Source organism: Haliotis rufescens, unplaced genomic scaffold (genome assembly GCF_023055435.1).
Source record: "Haliotis rufescens isolate VD_foot unplaced genomic scaffold, xgHalRufe1.0.p SCAF_2, whole genome shotgun sequence".
Classification (NCBI taxonomy): domain Eukaryota; kingdom Metazoa; phylum Mollusca; class Gastropoda; order Lepetellida; family Haliotidae; genus Haliotis; species Haliotis rufescens.
The window spans coordinates 24431706-24454881 of record NW_025963890.1 but is presented as its reverse complement, the minus strand read 5'-3'; the positions used below and the strand labels follow the sequence as shown (position 1 = coordinate 24454881).

At 44.1% G+C, this 23176-nt stretch overlaps 1 protein-coding gene across 1 annotated transcript in view; it reads left to right on the top strand.

Annotated features, from left to right (window-relative positions):
* LOC124146184 (sterol carrier protein 2-like) overlaps window positions 1-23176 on the top strand; it is a 48197-nt gene continuing 25021 nt past the window's right edge. The window contains exons 1-8 of the mRNA XM_046516347.2: window positions 1-126; window positions 6390-6447; window positions 7650-7721; window positions 8103-8167; window positions 9631-9694; window positions 10032-10096; window positions 14865-14991; window positions 15223-15286. Coding sequence (XP_046372303.1) covers window positions 40-126; window positions 6390-6447; window positions 7650-7721; window positions 8103-8167; window positions 9631-9694; window positions 10032-10096; window positions 14865-14991; window positions 15223-15286 — 602 coding nt within the window. The 5' untranslated portion in view covers window positions 1-39. The remainder of the gene's footprint in view (window positions 127-6389; window positions 6448-7649; window positions 7722-8102; window positions 8168-9630; window positions 9695-10031; window positions 10097-14864; window positions 14992-15222; window positions 15287-23176) is intronic.

The window sequence follows — 23176 nt, the reverse complement described above, 5'->3', positions numbered from 1 at the left end:
CTGGAAGGAAAATACTACTGAACCTTTACGGGTCAAGGCATGGCTCATCTCGTTGTAAACAGTGCACGAAGCTTCGACGAAATGGTTGGTCGTAAAGTGTTTGTTGTCGGTGTCGGCATGACCAAGGTGAATTGCATTCTAGATGGTGACATTTTGGAGTTTGAGAAACGTCACATGTTATTTTTCGAAATTCATATTTATTTTAATCGTGTCTTGCATTGTTTAGTTGTATTCCTAAAACGATCTACATCTATGCAGTAGCCTATAGTGGGTTCAGATAGTGGACTTTGAGATATGATAAAACCTTGATCTGTGTTGATGGACTCTCACTTTATCATGAAATAACTGCTATGAAAGATGTCACTGGCTTGCCTTTTTAACCTTTTCCTTAAAATTCGAACATGTCATAGAATTCTCTAGTGATTTCATTTTAGGGATAGGAATCATTAGATTGCAAACATCACCAGAGGAAATACAAGTGCATTCTGTCACAAATAAATGTAACCAGAGTGGTTTGATTTTTGGATGTCAGTCGTTTAATACATATGCGGGAAATGAACCATTTATTCCAGCAGTGAAAAGTGAACTTGCTCCAATACTCAAATGCAAGCTGACCAGATAAATAATACACCCGATCATTGAATATAAGGGGGGAGGGGTGTCTTGACAAAAGAGGCAAAACACTATAGAGAAAGCAAGTGCAATGGTGACTGTTGTGCTGTGCCTCATTTGTTATTGTTTTGAGAAAATTACATGGGGGCATGGAGATGAGTAATTGTTGGAAAGATGTAACCAAACATTTAGAAGAAACTTTATCTTTGTCTCGCTTGTGGATAAAGACATGCATACATACGAAATACATTATAATTATTAAAATAGTTTTTAAAACATTCTGTACTGTAAATGATTACACTAAACATGTTTATGTTATTCGACAACATTCGTAATAGGGAGCCACATCCTGTCCTGGACTGGTTTACCTGCCCTGGAGCGCTTGCACCCCTCGCCTGCAGCTGCTAGGAGGCGAAGGGCAGGGTACCAGTCTAGCTCTATTTGATCTATTTCCCAATACAGCAGCATATCGCTGCGCTGAAACGTTTACCCATTTCCATGTAGCAGGTCTGTCTGTCAAGAGGGATGGAGACAGGCCTAAAGCATATTGCAATGCGGAAAACATTGATCCAGTTTCTTTGTAGCGAGATATTAGCACTCTCATAGAGAAGTTTCTGATTCTGAAGGTACCACATGCAAAATACAATTTGTTTTATCTTCTGGGTTACACATGTGCTGGTCATAATGACAGTATATACATCAGTACTTACATCAATAGTTAAGTACATGTATACTACAAACTTCTTTGCGCCGTGTTGATCTTAGTTGTAATAGTGAAGCTGGTTAGATTGGGTGGTTGAACGACTAAGACTTCGGGATTACAATAAAAACTGACATTAAAATACACTTGACAGAGCTCCAGATAAGATGTGTACCTGCGTAAAATACGCATCAGAAATGCAGAAATAAGCAGTGAAATAATATTCAAGCGTATCAAATACGCAACGAACATTGCTGATATGCTACAAAAATAAAACATGCGTATCATCAAAATATTGTGAAGTAACCCTGCGTATTCGATAAGCAAATCAGCAACTTATTTTGAAATTATATACAAACATTCCGCCAACCTTGCCGAACTCCACGATGACAGTTACATCATGATCATTTGCCATCACACTTTCTTGTGGAAGTATCATGGTATTTTTGAGTCCTTTAAAGCTCTCGAGCCCACACGACACCAGTTTGCAGGGACTAGATGAATAGTGTTTTTAAATATTTAACTTAAATACCCACATGTGTAAAAACTAGAGGGTAACAGAAATTTGAATACCCAGATAGAATTACTGATACCCATTGATTTTTAAATGCAAGGGTAAAATACCCACAACACCAAAAGCTTATCTGGAGCTCTGACTTGATGATATATACATAATAACATACTACTACAAAATGTAGGATGCAAACGTGTTAATTATCAACAATATGAAAAATATAAAGTATATGTTGTGAGGACATTATCCAAAATCATACATGAATACACTGACTGGCCCACTTGCACAAAGCGATCTTAGCGCTAAGATGATCTTAACTCCCATACTTTAACATAGGCTTACAATAGTTGTAGCGCTAAGATCGCTTTGTGCAAGTGGGCCCAGGACAATATATGATCATAACTCAAGGACCCCTTGTTCTAATGATCTGATCAGGACTGCAAACAGGAACATCAACTGCATTTGTGAAACTGTAAAACAATACTCATAACACTAAATTTAAAGAAATATTTTGTTGTTGTTGCAAGCCTCTTTTATGTACATGGGTAATAACTATACTGAGCACAGCAAATTAATTGAAATAGTTACCTGGGCTGTTTGCATATACTTGGTAGGGTCATTGATGGCCCAGAAGACTGAGTTGCATCCCTGAACTGGTACATTTTCAGATACTTTTTACATATGGAACATTCACTGTTGAGGTTTTGAGCAGTCTAGCAATTTCAATCGCAAAATTAATATGTGGGCTTATTCTGGTCAAAGTACTACAAATATGACTTGTAACAAGTCAAAATATGGCAATAATGATATAATGCATCAATTCTCTGTCAACTAAGGAAAGGAAGATAATCAACCACTTTCTTGTGAAATACGTACAAGTCATATTTTAAAAATATCTTTGTATGTTAACTGTGTTTAAATATTTGAATTTTATCATACTGATGCCTAACCGTTGTATGACTTGTTAAATTATATTAACAAACAATTAATCTTATTTTTTTACCATTCAAGACATTTTTAACGGAAAGATTTCCTGTTGCATTGAAAAAGCGTTAAATTATGTTGTTTTCATCAAATCTTTTTATGCTCTGAACCAAAATTAAGGGTTTTATGACCTTTTTGCTACACATAAACAAAGAAAAATGTATTGTGACCCATAGTGAATTCTCACCAGAGCAACCAAGTTAAAATATTCTACAGTTAAGCACAACACAGTTATGCCCCTTTTTCTTTGGCACTTGAAAATCCCTCTCTACCTTGTTTTGATGGGGAAAATCCATTTTTGCGAGAGATACATCCAGTTATTGTTGATGTTCTCTTCTGACCATTCTTATATTTGAAATGAATTTTTGATAAAATTCAGTACACTACATCATTGTTAGTTTGACAAGTCAGAGGTAGGTCCAGTGTCACACACCCATAATTTTCACACAATGTGGACATTTTCAAACATTTTGTCTCGGCTATAGGCAGAGATCTCATGAAACAACATACAACTTCAGTTCATACAACTACATGTAATCACATACAAGAATGTGACCAACAAGTTGTACTCTGTGGATGCCCTTTTGACAAGAATTGGGCGTAGTGGTCCTGTTCTGATTTGGGAATCCACATTGGGTTAATTTGTCATCCCCCTGTTTTGAAAAATAGGGGAATATAGCATGTCAATCTGTCCTATGTCTGTTTTCCATTTCTAGATGAAACTTGCTATACAGATCAGTCTTGTGGTGAAATGGCGTCTTGGGATGATTTGGGTATTGAAAAATACTGAACAGAATTGTGTTTTTCTTCACAGAACTGCATGTATCCAATGGCAGTGAACCAAAAGTGGGGTATAAGTAGCCCATTTTCATATTGCACCATATTTCACCTCCCGATGACTCTTGTTTCGAAATATTATCAAACAATCATACTAGTTCACACAGTGGTAATGCAAATAGTGCAATCAATTTTTAAACTTATCCCATCTAGCACTATGCATTTTTTCTTCTTTGATCAAATGTGGAAACATGCTTGGACCATGTTTCCAGCATCTAGAACAAAAAACACTCACCTGAACACACCCCACATCACTATGGTTACTGACCAACCACTGGGTCAATTACGTGCTCCCGTGAACAGTGACCTTACATGACCTGATGACGTGTCTCTCTCTGCCAACTCCTTCTCTTTCTCATCACCACTGTGTGTGGATGTGTTTCTTGGACCCAGAGAATATATTTGCTTTCTTTTAGGGTAGCTTTCTTTTATGGACTGGGACATCCTACATGGCATTCTTGATCTCTTATCCCATCACGCAGGCTCAGTCACAGCTCTTCGTCCCCATAGTGTGCTACAGCACTTTCTTTGGGATGACCAATTCAAGGCCAGCCTATATCAACTCCAATGGTGGTCTTGTAACCTGTTCGTGGACCGGATTCAGGAGGTCTCTCAGGAAGTTCAGAAAGACACCCACTTACAAGGCACAGTTGATATCCTCTCACCTACACAAGCAACAACTGGAGGATAGAAAAAAGAAGGAATGTAGCCATCCTCACTTCATGCCCACTCATCGTAATCTTTACCATCTTTCGGGGCCCCGAAAGAGGACGTTGGGGACAGTGTGGCTCTAAGTCTTCCACTGGACGTTCCATCTTGTTTTCCGGACCTAAAGTCTTCCGGAGGGGGAAACTCAACGGAGAAGCCACTCCCCTCCACTACGGGAAGACTGGGTACTTCCACCTCCAGCCGTTCCCGTCACAGATACTCCATTGGCAGACAAATGGATCGTCTTCGCACACCCCTTCCTTACACAGTTGCTCAAGAATGGACCTCACTACCAACTACGTTTGACCTCTACAGAGGGAATATCCTGCCAGACAGCTATCGACCCTGTTCGACGCTATAGGTATGCTACTGTGAAATGTTAAAAGTTAGTTCATAAATATAACGAGACCTCGCATTCGATATCACCAGGGTAACACATTACTGATAAGTAGTGTTCTATGTGAGGTTGCTGACAGTTAGACGTTGAGAGTACTGCTGTGTGCGCACATGTGTGAGCTATCTGGAAGACCCGCCTCATTCGTATGATGGCGATTTCCTAGTAAGCCTTGATCAAAAGGACGCCTATCTGCATGTTCCGATCCATTGGGAGCGCCGGCAATTCCTTCGGTTTATTTTCCAAGGCTGCCACTACCAATAGAAGGTGCTCCTGTTTAGAATTTTTTGGGCCACATTACCAGACCCATCACAAAATTCCTTCATCTTTCACAGAATCGTGTTCAACTCCTATCTTGACGACTGGATTCAGGCACATGGAGATGCGGACATACTTGACTTATCCTGCACCAACTCCGGAGGTAGGTCAACGTTGTCAAGTCAGAGTTAATTCCCTCCCAATGGGGCCCTTTTTCGACACTCGTCAAGGCATGATGTTCATTCAATGTGATCGTTGGGTGAAGATTCAACAGTTTTTCTATTCGCACTCAAACAGCTGCTCCAGCTCTGACAATGCCAACAGCTCCTGGGCCTCTTGATGTCAGCGCAAGCTCTCACCTTGCAAGGCCAACTGCACCTGCAGCCGCTTCAATGCTTTCTTACACCCTTCCTCTGGATCGGGGATTGTCAAACACTGATTTTTCAAGGCGGTCATTCTAGCAGTGTCTCATTGGGCGGAACTCGTACGCTCCTCTCAACTCATGGTACAGTCCGACAACACTTAATGCCTTTCCTCCAACAGGTGTTCTTCCCCGAGTCCTGCAGAAGGTAGAGGCCACCAGTCACCTGTCTCTGACTTAGGTTGCACCATCGCACGACTGGTTCCCCACTTTGCTAAGGCTCGCCAACAGGCAACAGCCTTCTACTTTAACCTCACACCCAGTGACCCTCGCAACACTCCATCTATGTGTCTGGCATATTTGCAGAAGTCCCTTATCGCCAAAGGCTATTCCAAGCGGGTAGCAAAGACTATTGTTGCAGCGTTCATCTACCACGCGCCTTTCATAAGTGGATGGCCTTCGAAACTTATCGTCGCGCTCGCAACATTACCATTCTCCACTGATAGCAGAACTCATCCCTTATCCGCTCCTACAAACTGGTGGACCACTCCTCAGGTTTCCGGCCCCTGTGGAACCTCCCAAGTTATCTTGTAACATCTGCATATGTTGTCAGTTAACTCCTTTGCCTCAGGAAGATTGCAATATGCCCACCTGACCATCCCCACATCTCGGTTCTCCTCCAGCCTGATAGCTCTACAAAGGAGAATGAGTTGGCAGAGAAACACATGTCATCAGGTCATGTAAGGTCACTGTATTTGACAGCACGAAATTGACCCAGTTGTTGATCAGTAACCATAGCGATGCTGGGGTGTGTACGGGTGAAGGTTGTTTGTTTTAGAAGCTGGAAACATGGTTCAACACAAGCATCTTTCCAAATTGGAGTGAAGAAGAAGAAATGCATAATGTGAAGTTAGTATATAAATATACAATTTATACTAATATTTGCAATTATTATTCTTACAAATAAGTAGAAATAGAAGAGATATTCTGCAGTGAGTTTATTTTCCAATATGATTTTCAGTTTGAGAAGCCTGGTCGCCGAGATGATTTTGACTACCCTGACATGGCGAAAGAATCTTGTGAGTGAAGAAATTAAAGATTATGAATGCAGTGGTGCTTCACGATCTGTCTGTATGCTTATGACATGATGTAATTCTAGCTGGACAGAAAGAGCTGTTGTTTCTGCCAAATCGGGACTCCATTATGATCCTTTTGGGCAGTCATCCTGCATTCAGCTTTTTAAAGATGCAACTTAACCAGTCTGGGACTTTAGACACTCTTCTGAAACCAGAGCATAGTAAATTTCTATCCGGTCTAGTAAGCTCAGCTGGTAGTCCATATGATAACACTAAAATCTATTAAAAAAGATGTTCGGGCTTGTAGACTCAATAGTTTTTGGCACAGACAGTTTAAACTGAAACATTAATTTACTATCCCGAATACAGATGAATTGTGACATGTGTATGGAAGTCCCTTAAAAAGCTTGTCCTTCTATTAGCCTTCAGGTGACTATGCATTGCAGTTGTTTGCAGGATAGAAATACCCCAGACAAGATATTCAATTGATAACAACAGTGTTCATTTCAAGGTGATACTAGAAATATCATTTGGTTTCCATTACATAATAGTCTGATACCTCAAACATACCATGCATTTATAACATTTATCACCAACTTCCTCCCAATGTATGACATCCTTATTACCCTCCCATATAGAGGCATATGCCAGTGTGGTCCCACAAAGTGACCCTAATATCACGTCTCTCGCCAATGGATTTCACAGGAGACCTGATACTGAATTCACTGCCTGTGAAAATATGTGTGTGATGTTTTAGTAGTGATGATTATGTTGTATGAGAAGGCGATAATTTGCAAGTTCCATAAATACATTAAAATATAAGGAATCAGTCAGAATATGTGGATAGAGTTAAATTGGAAATTGTGTACATTATTCGTGAGAAAGAAAGACTTGAAATGTTATGCCAAGCTTCTAGCACAGCAATTTGACGAGGAATTCAGAAGATGATAGATAATTAACAGAATGTGTCAAAAAACTTAGTCTATGGGCTAATAGAATTATTTTATTAGCCAGAAATAATTTCTGCTTCCCTTTGGCCGACAGGCCAGAATTAATTTCTATCCCTGACATGGAGTTCTCTTATGCACATAAAACTGGAGCTGTTTCACATGATGTAAACAAAGGGTACAAGCACTGCAGTGCTCCCTGAACTTGGCAGAGGGTTCTACTATTACTACACCTGACCTTTCTAATTGATACTTCAGGTACCAAGGCTCTTCAAGACGCAGGGATTTCCTATGACAAGATTGAGCAGGCATGTGTTGGCTATGTTTATGGTAGGTACAAATACAAAGCATTTTTCATCCATGCAAATTAAACAATTCCAGGAGGGTAATTAGACTGACATTTCTGGCCAAGTACCTGATCTCACTGTCAGACCTCCTTCTACTGGTGGGCAAGTACCTGATCTCACTGTCAGACCTCTTTCTACCGGTGGGCAAGTACCTGATCTAACTGTCAGACCTTCTACCGGTGGTCAAGGAAAGCAGATCTCACGAGCAGACCTTTGTTTCCTGGTGGGCCAGCGAAGCAGAACCTGTTGATGACATAAGATGTGTCTGGGATATTCAGACTGAGATAAATTGGCTGGGTTAGATTGTTTGTTGTGTATCGTATCTGATGTTGATGTGTGACATGTCTTGTGTATCTGTTTGCAGGTGACTCAGCATGTGGGCAGAGAGCTGTGTACCAAATGGGCATGACTGGTATTCCAGTGTACAACGTGAGTACTCAGAAATACCCTCTTACTACAACTCTCACATAGTTATGCAGGGGCCTTAAGATCTTGTCATGGGGAGCCAGCATGATCCAGCCCATCCTTCAGTATTGATGGGATTCAACATCACATGGCAGCTGCTTCATGATCTCAGTTGAGCACAGTGATGAGAGGTTTTCTAGTTACTGGTTGATTCTAGATGTGAAAGGAATGACCTAAGCACCTCCCTTGGGTACCTACTTTTAAAGGCCACAGATACATGGTCAGAATGTGGGTAGCAGATACTTTGTGTTCCTCTTCTTCACATTCGAAAAAGTTCATCACCTACAACATCAAAGAGAACAACTTAGTCCCTTGCCTCACTCTGCCTCTGTCAAGCATGATCCTTCAAATCTCTGGTCTTCTGGATGATGCATGCGCCTCTCTCTTGGAAGAGTGCCTTAGCTAGTCAAGTTATAGTTGCTTCACATATTTTACTGATTTCACTTTGGACATGACAATCCGTAGCTGTAAGGTGTTTTGGAAACTTTGAGAAATCAGACAAGATGCTGACACCAGAACACTGGAGTCTCCATCTGAAAAAAGCAACATCTCAACAACTGCTTGAGAAATGTAGTGATAATTTTGATGTACATGCATGATTATGACCATGATGATTAACAGCTAGACTTTCCGTACTTGGTGAAGTATTGCATTACGTATGACATTCAGTTACTACCATGGGTACCAGAAGCAATTGGCACTAATAGCTATCACTGGTCACCACAAGTCTTAACAGAGGTGACCAGTGGTTGGCAGGTATTCTTTAACAGAATATTGGTAGCCATTGATAGCCAAAATGTTTCTCTGGTGTGAAAGATTTTAACCAGGATTGTAGTATGGGTTTTCAAGTCTTCGTTCTTACTTGTTACAAGTTTCATAGACAAACAGCACCAGATGTTATGTTTTATAGTGATTTGGTTTCCAAAGTGCAAGACTACAAAACAACACAAATTCCACAGTACATTACTAATAACTTTTATCATACAAGAGAAATAATGAAACACCATTTATTTTTGCTTGATTCTGACATGTTTTTCCTTACCAAATTCACCTTTATGTATGAGCATGGCTACCAGTGGTTACTAGTGGTTACTAGTGGTCACTAGTAGTTACCTGGGACATTTGTTTCTCACAAAGTACCTTTGGTATTAACTGATAACCTGTTGTCAACTTAGTTTATTGCTGGACCATTGAATCTATCAGTAGTTGTTTAACATGTCTACAAATTCATTTGACACAACTATCCCATCAAAGTTATGGATAAGAAATGAATATTAAGTTGTTAGATGGTTATTTTTATTTTGGTACATGATGTTGCAAGTATCCTAGTTGTCTCTTTTGTTATTTACTAGTAGAAATTGTTAAGCAAATATGTGTGTATATATAGAACACAGAGTTTTATGCCTGTCTGATGACTCCCACTACAGGTGAACAACAACTGCTCCACTGGCTCCACTGCCATCTTCATGGCCAAGCAGCTCATTGAAGGAGGTAATGTCACTATAGTTAACTTGCTTAATGGAAGTTACAACTTGAGCAACAATGTATTTGGAGTAAACATTTTTGAGAAAGGGATGTTGATGTGCCAGGTGTGTTGATTTGATGTGAAAGATGTGCATCTAAGACATGCCTCCTCGACATAGACTATCATCTTAGAAATAGTGGCATTATGCAGATGGAGAACCACCTCAGTTGCATCAGCTAAACACTTCCAAGTACAGGCGCTCACTGTGTGATTGTTTCTGTATGGTAACCTTGCAACCCAGCACCTTTTGAAGCACTGCTAAGTATAGTATGGAGGGCTGGAAGTATGGTGGTGTCATTGCAGGTCTTGCTGATTGTGTTCTTGCTCTGGGCTTTGAAAAGATGGAGAAGGGATCTCTGAAAAACAAAGTAAGTGTAGTCACTCCTATATCTCTGGAACAAACAATTGTCACTCTATATCGCTGAAAAAAATAAATAAAATAGACTGCCTCCATGGTCTAGTGGTAGAGCGTCTGCCTGGAAAGTGGAATGTCCGGGGTTCGATCCCTGATCCCTGGCAGCGTCATATCAAAGGATGTTAAAAGATTGTACTTGTTGTTACCCTGACTTGCACTTGGCATTAAGGGGCCAAAACAAAGACTGCATGGCTTGGAGTCTGAGTGTGCTATCACTATAAAATCGGCATTAGTCCGAACTAGTACAAGCAGACACACGTATGTCGCTATATTAGTGCAATATACTTGGATGCGACGTTAAACCCCATTTCACCTCACCTCACATGATAACATAGTATAGTCACTTGTTTCTGAAACAAAGTACAGTCACCTCTCTATACATCCAAAAACAAACTCTTTTGGTGCACATCCACAGTGTACATGTGATCATGTTGGACAGAGGCTGATTTGCATCAAGTGGAAAGACTTCAGAAAACAATCCTTCCAACAATGTCACATTTGTGAGGAGGAAAGAATAACCAAATGACATTATGTGCAGTGTTCGGTAGGACCATATTTCAGTGAAGTGTGAACAATGGTATTGTTGACTGATTTTGCTCTCATCACTTGCCACTGGACGTATGTAGTTCGAATATGTAACTTGTTTATTGCAAATATGGTAACTGATTCTAGTTTCAAGACTTATCAACAGAGATCAATGTCAAAATCTATGAGCTTATTAATACATCATTTCAGGAAGATGATTTGTTTCCCCCTGACAGTATTGTCAAGGTTTGTAAATGGACTTGGTCTGGAAAAGAGCAGATATACTACCAACAACAAATAAGGGAACTGATGAAATGATAGTGAAGGTGTAATGACGATAATGTCAGTAAAATTAATTTTGGGTGTGAAGATCAATATCTGGTGTTTCCACCATGTGGATTAATTAAAAGGTTTATACCGAAATGTCACATTACAGTAAATAAAGAAGTTGTTATCCATAATTGTGTCTACTTTGCGATACTGTGGATTAACATGCGTATGGTTGCCCTTGGTATTGCCCATCATTCTGCCTGAAGAGCAACCGCAAGCTGAACCACGTCATGTGCTGGGTCTCTGGCGGACCCTCCGCCCTAGAACATCTCACAGATGCTTTACTGGGACATGTCAGCGTACTTTGCGGGCCTCACCATGTCTGTATGACTTCTAGTGGAGATGATCACTGATGATATGGTCTGATTTGGTCATCTTGCAGTTCAAAATTTCTGCCGATAATTCTAGCAAATGGAATAACAGGATGCAAAATCTCATCGACACATCGCTGGCCAGTCAAATGTCCATTCACAATAACCATATCAGTACGCCTGTCATGTGATACTGCCCTACACCATGACATTACTGTCGTCCTACCGATTATGGTCAAGAATCGTTGCCAACGTTTTCTGCCATCCGCGAATTGGAGGCAAAACCTTAATTTATCTGTAAACATTGTGTTACGCCATTGGCCTACAGTCTGTCCCTGGTGTTGCCTAGCCCAACCCTTTTTTTTTCTTAATGATATTTTTATTATCCCCCGCTGCGCGAAAGCGCGAAGCGGGGGATATAGTATTCACGACCGTCCGTACGTCCGTCCGTACGTCCGTCCGTCCGTCCGTACGTCCCACCTGTTTGTTGCCGCGATATCTCAAGAACTAAACACTGGATTGTCTTCATATTTGGAACTATGGTGTATATACAGACTCCGCAGACACCAGTCGGTTTTGGTGACCTTGATCCCATTTTCAAGGTCACAGCAGGCAAATCTGCTTTTGGAGTTGGAAAACGGTGTTGCCGCGATATCTCAAGAACTTAACACTGGATTGTCTTCATATTTGGAACTATGGTGTATATACAGACTCCGCAGACACCAGTCGGTTTTGGTGACCTTGATCCCATTTTCAAGGTCACAGCAGGCAAATCTGCTTTTGGAGTTGGAAAACGGTGTTGCCGCGATATCTCAAGAACTAAACACTGGATTGTCTTCATATTTGGAACTATGGTGTATATACAGACACCGCAGACACCAGTCGGTTTTGGTGACCTTGACCCCATTTTCAAGGTCACAGCAGGTAAATCTGCTTTTGGAGTTAGAAAACGGTGTTGCCGCGATATCTCAAGAACTAATCGCTGGATTGTCTTCATATTTGGAACTATAGTGTATATACAGACACCGCATCCACCTGTCAGATTTGGTGACCTTGACCCCATTTTCAAGGTCACAGCAGGCAAATCTGTTTTTGGAGTTGGAAAACGGTGTTGCCACAATATCTCAAGAACTAATCGCTGGATTGTCTTCATATTTGGTACTATGGTGTACAGGCGGGGGATATTTCGTCACTCTGTGACAAATACTTGTTCAATATAAAGGGTACTTAGCTTTGTGTTCATTGTTATTGTATCATATACGTCATCACATTACATGGTAGATGTAAATGCCACCCCAATCTTTATTGCCTATGGTAAGTTGTTGCTTTTAGCAGACAATCTTGTCTAGGTGCTGTGTTTTATGCCAAGGTCTCTTTGCAACCCCACTGGTTTGACAGTACTTATTGCAACCCCACCCCCCTGACAGTACTTATTGCAACCCCACCCCCTTGACGGTACTCATTGCAACCCCATCCCCTTGGCGGTACTAATTGCGACCCTACCCCCCTGACGGTACTTATTGCAACCCCACCCCCTTGACGGTACCGTATATGACCGCGTATAAGCCGAATTTTGAGGACCAGAAAAAAGATTCTGTAGAAAGGGGTCGGCTTATCCACGGGATACACTTTCATGATAGTATTTTTCAGATCGTGATCGGTCAAAAACATCGCCTGAATGAGGGTCCGTTAGATAACAACTTCCCGAAAGTTTGGAAGTTGCCACGACTAGAGACATTATTGTTATAAATTATCAATAAAGTTATTATTATACACCAATGTTGTCATTATTAAAAAAAAAGTTATGCATGTTACTACTTCCGATAATAAGTTTTCAATTGAATGTTCAAAGTTTATCATTCTTCGTAAACTCCGCGATCTTTACATGTAACAATATATGTAATTCACAGCTATAATATATAATCCCCAAATGAAATCGCCAATAGCTATTACGTACGTTTTGCAAAGTTCATAAATTGATAGTGAACAAGTGTCTACCTTTATTGAAAGAGGCAAATAAACAACTGTATCTGCGAGTTATTCCGTTCGCCATTTGCAAAAACATGTGATCAGCTGTTTCCTGTGACGTCACAAACGGTGACCACTGTGATTGCTTCCTGTTGTTTAAAGCAACACGGTACACAAGGAAATGAGCATTGATAATAACGGGCCGATTGGTATTGTCATGTTGTTTACACAAACATTTTCAAGTTGTGGGTGCTTAGCGATCGTGTTGGGAGTAGGGGCTTAATTCCTTTGTTTTCGAGAGATTAGTTTATTAAACTGGAGAAGCCTGTGAGTAAGTGATGGTCATTCAATGTGTTCATAGTATGATAGTTTATTTAATTCAATTGGATTAACATACAATAGTGGTGTAAGGGGGTTATAAAAGTTGGTATATTTTTACTGACTGACATTCTCATCATGAGTTTGAAACGAAAACGCCACGCTTACGATGCTGAATTCAAACTGCGCGTCTTCGCACTAGCCGATATATTTTCTCACGGGATCATAATTCTATATGCACCGATTCACAAAATGGCGCTTCGTTGTTGATGGCAACATATAACGATCATTATGAGATTAAAAAAACCCACGAGAAACAGCTTCCCACATTATGAAAGTGGATGACTGGTTTGTTAAATCTTTATTAGAAATAATAATGACTTTTTCAATATAATTACAACGTTTTTCATCTTATATTTTTGAATATCTGCGAGTACCGGCACATGTCTTGCAGTCCGACTTCGCAGTGTTTTTTGCCTTTTAATTCCTGGTTCGGCTTATCTGCGGGTCATACCATTTTCTTTCGTATTTCAATGGTCAAATTAACACCTCGGCTTATCTACGGGGTCGGCTTATCCGCGGTCATATACGGTACTTACTGCAGCGACCCCACCCCCTTGACGGTACTCATTGCAACCCCACCCCCTTGACGGTACTTATTGCAACCCCACCCCCTTGATGGTACTTACTGCGACCCCACTCCCTTGACGGTACTTATTGCGGCGAATCCAACCCCTTGCAGTACTTATTGCGACCCCACCCCCTTGACAGTACTTAGTGCGACCCCAACCCCTTGACGGTGCTTATTGTGACCCCACCCCCTTGACGGTACTTATTGCTGTGACCCCACCCCCTTGACGGTACTTATTGCGGTGACCCCACCCCCTTGACGGTACTTATAGTGGTGACCCTACCCCCTTGACGGTACCTATTGCGGCGACCCCACCCTCTTGATGGTACTCATTTGACAAAACCAGAACATTTTGCATAGTTTGCATACAGGGCTCACACACTTTGTCTTCTGTGTTGCGTGTGCACTTCATGCCCTTAATACATTGTGTGAAATTTCATTGCATTGTCACTAGACGTTGCGTTCAGACACAACACCGCAGTATTGTAAATGTACAGCTGAAGGATAGCTACATTCAGATCATTCGTTCCCTTACTTTTTGTCGGTAGTATGTCTCATTGATCATAAGTAGTAAGAGGAGTAGAATGAATGCCTTTCTTCAACCTGACGGTTGATCCCACATGTTTGTGTGTTTCCAGTATTCAGACCGCACCAACCCAGTAGACAAGCATGTGGAGGTTATGATGAACACATTCGGCCTGGAGGCAAGTCCAGTCTCTGCTCAAATGTTTGGAAATGCTGGGCGAGAACATATGCAGAAATATGGTAGGCACATGAAGTTACATGAAAGAGGAATTAATTCCTGAAATGTCATACTAGATGTACTACATACAGAGCAACTAAATACATTTGGAAGATGAATCAGGTGTTGACCACAATACCATAAGATGATTAAATTTTAACTAATTTGTATCATATTCGAGAAACGTCTGTTTACAGAGGTGAGCTTCAGGTCCTTGTTTGTTTACTGATCTGGAATATTGATATTATTTACAGGAACAAAACCAGAACATTTTGCAAAGATTGCATACAAGAACCACAAACATTCCACAAATAATCCGTAAGTACATGAAAAATGTGTCACGTTCATCAGTATGTTTGCTTAATCCCGTCTGTAGCATGTAGTCTCATTTTACAAACACAAAGTGGAAACACTGCTAACAAACACATCTGTTTGCAGAAACTTGAAACACCTCTTCCAAACACAGCCCATCAATAACATACATGGCTTGCCCCCAAGCCTTCATTCTTGCCTGTTTCACCTTGTAGAACACACATGGGAACTTGTTCTGATATATATTGGCAGACAGCTTGATTGTTTTGCTGTTTGCTTCTTATTCTTCTCTACGAGATTTCTACAATGGGTGGTAGTTTCTGCTTCATTCGTAAGAAGAACACATCAAGGACTGATTCTCACCAGATGTGTCCTAGTTTGAAGCCCATCAATTGTTCCAATGGCAATCGTTCTTATTGTCAGTTTATCTCAGAAGAGGAGTTTGTTGTATATCTTCAACGTATTAAGAAAGGCGTTTCCAGATGAAACAAGGTGATGATCGTCGTGAACAGGATGATGTATCCAACAGCTCTGTTTCATGGCTAATCACCTGGCCTGTGACATTGCTGATTACAGCAGTCATCTGATATGGCTACACTTACCAGAGGACATTCTAGTTCACCGGAACTACTGAACAGCTAAGTCGGAGTCAGAACTGTCTGTATGTTCTGCCATCACCAACTATATGAACAGAGGTCTCAAACACAACATTTGCCTTTTGGAGGATTTAGGGATTTACTACATGCCAGTACCAACAATCCGCTCACCTCTACACAGACTCTTCATTGTAATTTCTCCCTCTCTAGCATCATGGAGGGATGCTTTGTTGCAAGTCGCTGCCTTTGTCTGCATCTAAGGTGTTGCTGGCCTTCACCAGTTCAGCCCCATGGTACTTGCACACCATGTGATTCAGATGAACTTTCCTCCCCGAACGTTACACCTGTACTTGAAGAATCTGTGTTAAAAGTCTTGATTGTCAATCAGACATAACTATTATCCCCCCAGAAACTACTGAAGTTACATGAAGGAAACTTTGCAAGCTTATCTAAGAGATACTTATCAAGACTTAGATCGGGAATTGGTGCCATAAATTATTTTTTCCACGGACAGGGTTTTTTGTGTGTATAAATTTTAACATTTAATCATTTTTACTGATGCCATAAAGTGACCCAAGCACCTATATCTTCTAAAGGCTTTATACAACTCTTTTTTTATTGTTAACATTAACTTCCATGTTATTCACTACTATATGAACAAACAAAATTCTAAAGTGCCCCATGGCGAGGGATAGTGATAATGCTGTTTTCTTGTTATGTACATAGTAACTCTCATTATCATAGTCATTTGGTGAGGGGTGCCATCGGTTACTTGACATAATTGGATTTGTGTGTGGCACACGAGAGGTCTGAGTGATTGCGTCAACTCTTAGTGGTCGAATTAACCTCCCTCCAGCTTGACCTTCCTATACTATATGTAAGACCGATTTGATACTTATCCGTCTCATGGGATAATCTGCCAGCTCATCTAACCCCACTCAGGATCGACTCATCTAGACTGTACTCCAGCTTCAGAAGACAAGAACAAAGATTTTGTGACAGGACGTGTGTATCACGGACGGGTTGCATTCGGGGGTAGATGTTAAGAGTTTCTGCAAACTGAAGCGTTTGCAAACTGTGTTTGCACTTTTTGTTTGAGAAATGAGATATAATGTTATATGTGAGTCAGGATAAGGGTTAAATATCAAAATTAATGTAATTTTTTTAACTTATCCTGCATTACTCCGTATTGCATTTACTGCTGTCTTTGACAGAGAGACAAACTGTGTGAGATCCAGCTGCTGAAGAAAGTTGTTTCCATCTGTCCCACACAGTCGGCACGTGACCCGGAAGACATGACGTCATGTCAAAACACATAACTGCTTTGTCAACCACATGGATCGGACGTGAACTGTATCCCTCAGTGGAATTATTAAAGCTTTCTTGGTCCTGACTTTCTTTCGTTTATTACGACAAAAGTCTGCTGTATTACCTTTGCCTTCATTATATTGTTAATTGGTAACGTTTCTCGCTCGGGTTGTGACTCTCGTCACGGTTTTTCCGAGCGTATTGTTGTTTCCCGCCATTTTGGTTAATCGCCATTTTTTCCCGCCCTGTTGCGATTCACTACGTGTCCACGTACTTTCGTGTTTTGTGTCTTGAATTCGCTCTATGGTTGGAGTTTTAGATTAAGTTTAATGATTGTTTTTGGCGTGTTTGAAGCGTAATTGTTTGCTCTTATTAACTTTGTAACAAGAATAAGTTATGTTGAGTTACATTATGTTTCACGTTGTGTGTTTACACATCGTTATGTTTTTGCTTCAATTCCAGTATGTCTCGCTGCTCTCGCTGCCGCGGGAATAAATCTGGACGGGACCCCCACCCCTGCTGCCTGGACTGTACAACCCCCTGTACCCTCACAGAGCGTTGCAGTTATTGTAGTCCCTTGTCGCCAGTCTCCTTCACCGCCTACCTAAGAGTGTCTCGGAAATGATTCACCCAGCGTGTGCGTCGACTCTTCAACATGCCATCCAACGTAGAGTCTGCCTCCCAAGGCACGACATCTGACTGTACACGGTCTCCTACACCACCCTTACCGTCGCCTGCTTCGACATCATCGTCTGCAGCATCGCCCGTTTCGGGTTTCCTGTCACCATCTACGTCGACAACTCCGGCGCCTCCGATGTACCCGGCGCCTCTTGGTCCGGCGCCTCTGATGTATCCGGCGCCTCTTGGTCCGGCGCCTCTGATTTATCCGGCGCCTCTTGGTCCGGCGCCTCATGGTCCGGCGCCTCTGGCGCCTCCGATGTATCTGGCGCCCCTTGGTCCGGCGCCTCTGATGTCTTCGATGTATACGGCGCCTCTGACTACTTCGACGCCTTTGACTTGTGCTGCGCCTCCTACTTATGGACATGCCCTTCCGTCATCGTTCATGGATCCATCTTGGATGCAAGCTTGGATGCAGTCATTGTTTGCGCAAGCTCAACCCACCTCAGCGGCGCCGACGGTGCCTCCTGCGACGGCCCCGACTACTGTTTCTTCGATTCCTGCGGCCCCCTCCACATCGGGTGCTTCTCGGTCTCGAACATTGTACACCTCGTGGCCTACGACTGTTTCTCGGCACTCGTCCAAGTCTGCTCGTTCCTGTCGTCGCTCTCGTAGTCGCTCACCCGTACAAAGACGACGACGTCGTTCCTCCTCCTCGGAAGGATCATTTCGCCCCAATTATGACCCTCCATCTCCCGAGATTGATACACACTTGGGCCTTTCACAGGTTGCTGATTGGTTGGCGGACCGTCTGGCCTCCGTCGCTCCCTCCCCGGGCTCCGATGTGGATAAAAAGTTGACGATCTGGTCTAATCCGACTTCTCTACCACCCGACCCAATGCTCACTGACCTGGTTACGGCGTTGGACGAGGACTTCGCTAAGTTGTCCCTCACACCGTCGTTCAAGGCTCCTCGTTTCCGGCGGGAAGATTTCCCCGTCCACTCCTTCGACGTGGCCGACGGTGCACATATCCTCGACGAGGACTTACATCGAATGACCGGGTCTTCCCAGTCCGTCACCAAACATATGCCGGACTCACGACTCGCTTTCGTGGAAACAGTACTGCGCCGTACTTTGAAGCCACTATCTACACTTGCCTCATCTGCCAGAGCCATTGACCAGGATCTCGCTGAATCCAATCCTAACAGGATCGACCACTTGCGCACGGTTATGACATTCCAACTTCGCCAGATCGATCACATGCGCAATCACCTGAGAGCTGGACTTGCGGAGATCACCACTACTCGACGGTTGGGTTACTTGACTTCCACGGACTGGGATTCCGAATTCAAGCGTTCCTTACTACGACAACCTTGGTCGGGTCCTACCCTTTTTAATGGTGCTATCTGCGCTACCCACACCCGAGTCTCCAGCTTCGCCAGGGATGAAACTGCTCTCAGAGCCTTGGAGCATGTCACACACCAATCAGCGGCCAAGTCCTCCAAAGGCAACTATAAACCACACCGTTCCTCCCTCAAGGTCGTCTCCAAACATACCTTACCAGCCCCGAAGGGATCGTCGCCCCGGCAAGGGTGCCGATTCCACCTCAAAGCGTTGACCGGCGGGACCTCAACGACTGGGACCTCCCACCCCCAGCCGTTCCGGTCACCGACACACCTGTGGGTGGGAGACTAGGCCGGTTTTGGAGAAACTGGTCCATACTGGAGGACCCGTTCGTCACCAACGTCCTCCGTCAGGGGTACCAGCTCCCATTGGCTGCACTTCCTCCTCTGACGTCTACTCCGTCAACAGCCGCTTATTCACCCCACCAGCTTCGGCCCCTTCACGACAGCATCGTTTCCCTACTGCAGAAGGAGGCCATAGAGATCGTACACGACCCGGCTCGACACCCAGGATTTTACTCTCCGGTGTTTCTGGTGCCCAAGAAGGGGACCACCAGCTGGCGCATGATACACAATCTCTCCACTTTCAACCGGCACTACCTGGAACGTCCTTCCTACTTCCGAATGACGACGTTGCGACTGCTCAGGACGAGAATCTCAGCTGGCGATTCCCTGATCAGCCTCGACATCCAGGACGCCTATCTTCATGTACCCATCCAACGACCGGCGCTTCCTCAGGTTCTTTTTCAATGGTACCTATTACCAGTGGGCGGTCCTACCATTTGGAATTTCAACGGCCCCGTGGCTTTTCACACGGATCACCCGCCCGGTCGCCGCCTACCTACACCTGAGGAACATCAACTTCGATCCATACATCGACGATTGTCTCCTCAACAATCGGGACTCGGCGTTGCTACTGCGTCACAGGGATTTTACCCTGCGGCTCTTCAATCAGTTGGGTTGGATCGTCAATCAGACGAAGTCGGAGCTGACCCCATCGTTCCGTCTGCAGTTTATCGGGGGCCTGTTTCTCACGGATCAGGACCTCCTTCAAGTCCCCAGAGACAGGTGGTTGAAAATCCTCGCTCATCTCTTCCCTGCCCTTCAACAGGCTCGAACTCTCCGCCAATGTCAGGTTCTATTGGGTCTCCTCACGTCGGCTCAAGACCTGACTGCCAGAGGTCGCCTCCAACTTCGTCCAATTCAACGGTTTCTCGCACCCTTTATCCGGCAGCAGGATCCGGAGTCCCTCATCGTCCTCCCGGTCCACCTCCACCCCTTCCTCCGATGGTGGACGGTGGAATCGAACGTCTGCGGCGGCGTCTCCTTGACCGCGCTACAGCCCTCCCTCCACCTGTTCGTCGACGCATCCAAACAGGGTTGGGGGGGCTCACCTGGGGACTCAAACAGTTGCAGGGCTGTGGTCCGGAGATCGACTCCACTGGCACAGCAACAACCTCGAACTCGAAGCTCTCATACTGGCCGTCTCCCACTGGCAGAGCATTCTCCGTCACGCCCAGTTGACCATCTCCATGGACAACATCACTGTGGTGTGGTGTCTGAGGAATCAGGGTACTCTCCACTCTCAGTCCCTGCTCAACCAGACCTTCCGATTCTTCGACCTGGTGGACCGCTTAGACTTGCAATTCCTTGTTCAGCACATTCCAGGTTGCAAGAATGTTCTGGCAGACGCTCTGTCCAGGCCGGACAAGGTGGCTCCCACCGAATGGCGACTCCACCCAGAGATCTTCACAGTCCTTTGTCAAACAATCGCCACTCCAAACATCGATCTGTTCGCCACGTCTCAGAACTGCCAGCTGCCGACTTACATCTCGCCGGTCCCGGATCCGGCCGCTGTAGCAGTCGACGCCTTCAGTGTTCCCTGGGAGGGATTAAGTGCGTACGCTTTTCCGCCTCCGGTTCTCCTTCCCAGGGTTCTTCAAAAGATCCAGGCCACTCGACACTTGACACTGATTTTGGTCGCGCCTTGGTGGCCGGCCAGAAGTTGGTTTGTCGACCTCCGAAACGTCGCCAGAGACAACCCTCTAGAACTGCCAGCGTGGTCCAACCTGCTGCTCCACCCACACAGTCGGTTGCCCCACCCAAGTCCCGCTCGGTTTCATCTGCACGCCTGGCACATCTGCAAAAAGCCCTAGGAGCCAAGGGCTATTCGACAAGAGCAGCCAAGGCTATTGCTTTCGCCCATCGTCCATCTACACGGGGACTATATGATGATAAATGGTCCTCGTTCCAGGCGTTTTGCTCTGACAAGAATCAGGATCCGATGATGGCATCACCGCAGTTCCTGGCTGAGTTTCTTCTGTACTTGCGCAGCACGCGTCAATTAAAAGGCTCTACCATCTCCACGTACCTGGTCGCCATTAACTCCGTCCTTGCCATCCCGGACGACCGGAGAATGACGAAAATTCCCGAACTCCAGTCTATGCTGCGCTCGTTTCGTCTCGACGACCAGAAAGCCAAGTTCAGACCGCCTGCGTGGGATCTGAATGTGGTCTTAAAGGCTCTTCGGGAGGCTCCCTTCGAACCACTCCACACGTCTTCCTTTTACGACTTGACGAAGAAGACAGTGTTTCTACTGGCCTTGGCTACGGACGCCCAGGTTAGTGAGCTCCACGCCCTCGACGTCTCTCGGGTCCGGTTCGAACGCGGGACTCATGGAGCAGTTCATCTTGGGCTGTGCTGGGACTTCATCGCAAAGAATCAACTCCCCGGACAGCCTGATAGATCCTTCACCATCCCTCCACTTTCGTCGATTGTGGGTGCCGACGACGTGGAGGAGCTTTTATTATGCCCAGTTAGGGCCCTGAAGGTTTTCCTGCGACGATCTAAAGCCTGCCGTAAGTCTAGGAAACGCCTTTTCCTACCGGTCTCCCCTTCGTCGCTGTCGGAGGTCAGCCGGAATACTATCTCCCTGTGGCTCCGGGCGGTCATCCTCCAAGCTTATAAAGTCGCCGGATTGGACCCCCCCAAGGCTAACAACCCCCACAAGATTCGGGCGGTCGCGTCTACCATGGCTCTGCACAGTAACTGTTCCCTCAAATCGATCATGGAAGGCTGTTTTTGGCGATCCGACACCGTTTTCGCCAACCACTACCTCCGTGATGTAGCCTTGGAAGATGTCGCTGGCGTTCATAGCTTTGGTCCCCTGGTGGTAGCTCAACAGGTCACCAACCCCCGACGCCACTGATTCTCCGTTACCCTGAGCGGGGCCCGTCGAACTCTCTGGTGTTTATCACCCCAGATTAGGGGGCTCTACTGCGTTCCGCATTCACTCTTAGGTCAGTGCTAGTTTTGGCATTCCCGCCTCATACTATTTCTGTCACCTATTTCGGGTTCCCTCTTTTGCATCGACTCTCGTTTCCTTTGACAGGAATGGTCGCTGGTGTTCCGGTCATCTCTTGTCCATGTGGTGCGATTTCATCGGACCTTTGTCGAGGGTTTTCTTCTGGCTCACATCTGAAGGTATGCCCACCGGCCGTGCCGTCTGATAAAGATGCAATACGGAGTAATGCAGGATAAGTTAAAAAATTTAGTAAAATCTAAATATTTTTTACATTTGTATACTTATCCTGCATTACGAAGTCTAAGTGCCCCCCCCTGCGCTCCGCTTCCTCCCCACGAAGTTTCCGATGTTATGTTAAAGCAGTTATGTGTTTTGACATGACGTCATGTCTTCCGGGTCACGTTCCGACTGTGTGGGAGGGGGCGCTGCTTCCTGGACAGATGGAAACAACTTTCTTCAGCAGCTGGATCTCACACAGTTCGTCTCTCTATCAAAGACAGCAGTAAATGCAATACGGAGTAATGCAGGATAAGTATACAAATGTAAAAAATATTTAGATTTTACTAAAATTATCAATTTTGGTAAAATGGGACCCACAAATTTTCCCATGCTGCATGTAGTATGTTAGACAAAATGTTGGTCGCCTACCATGGTTGCTGATGGAGC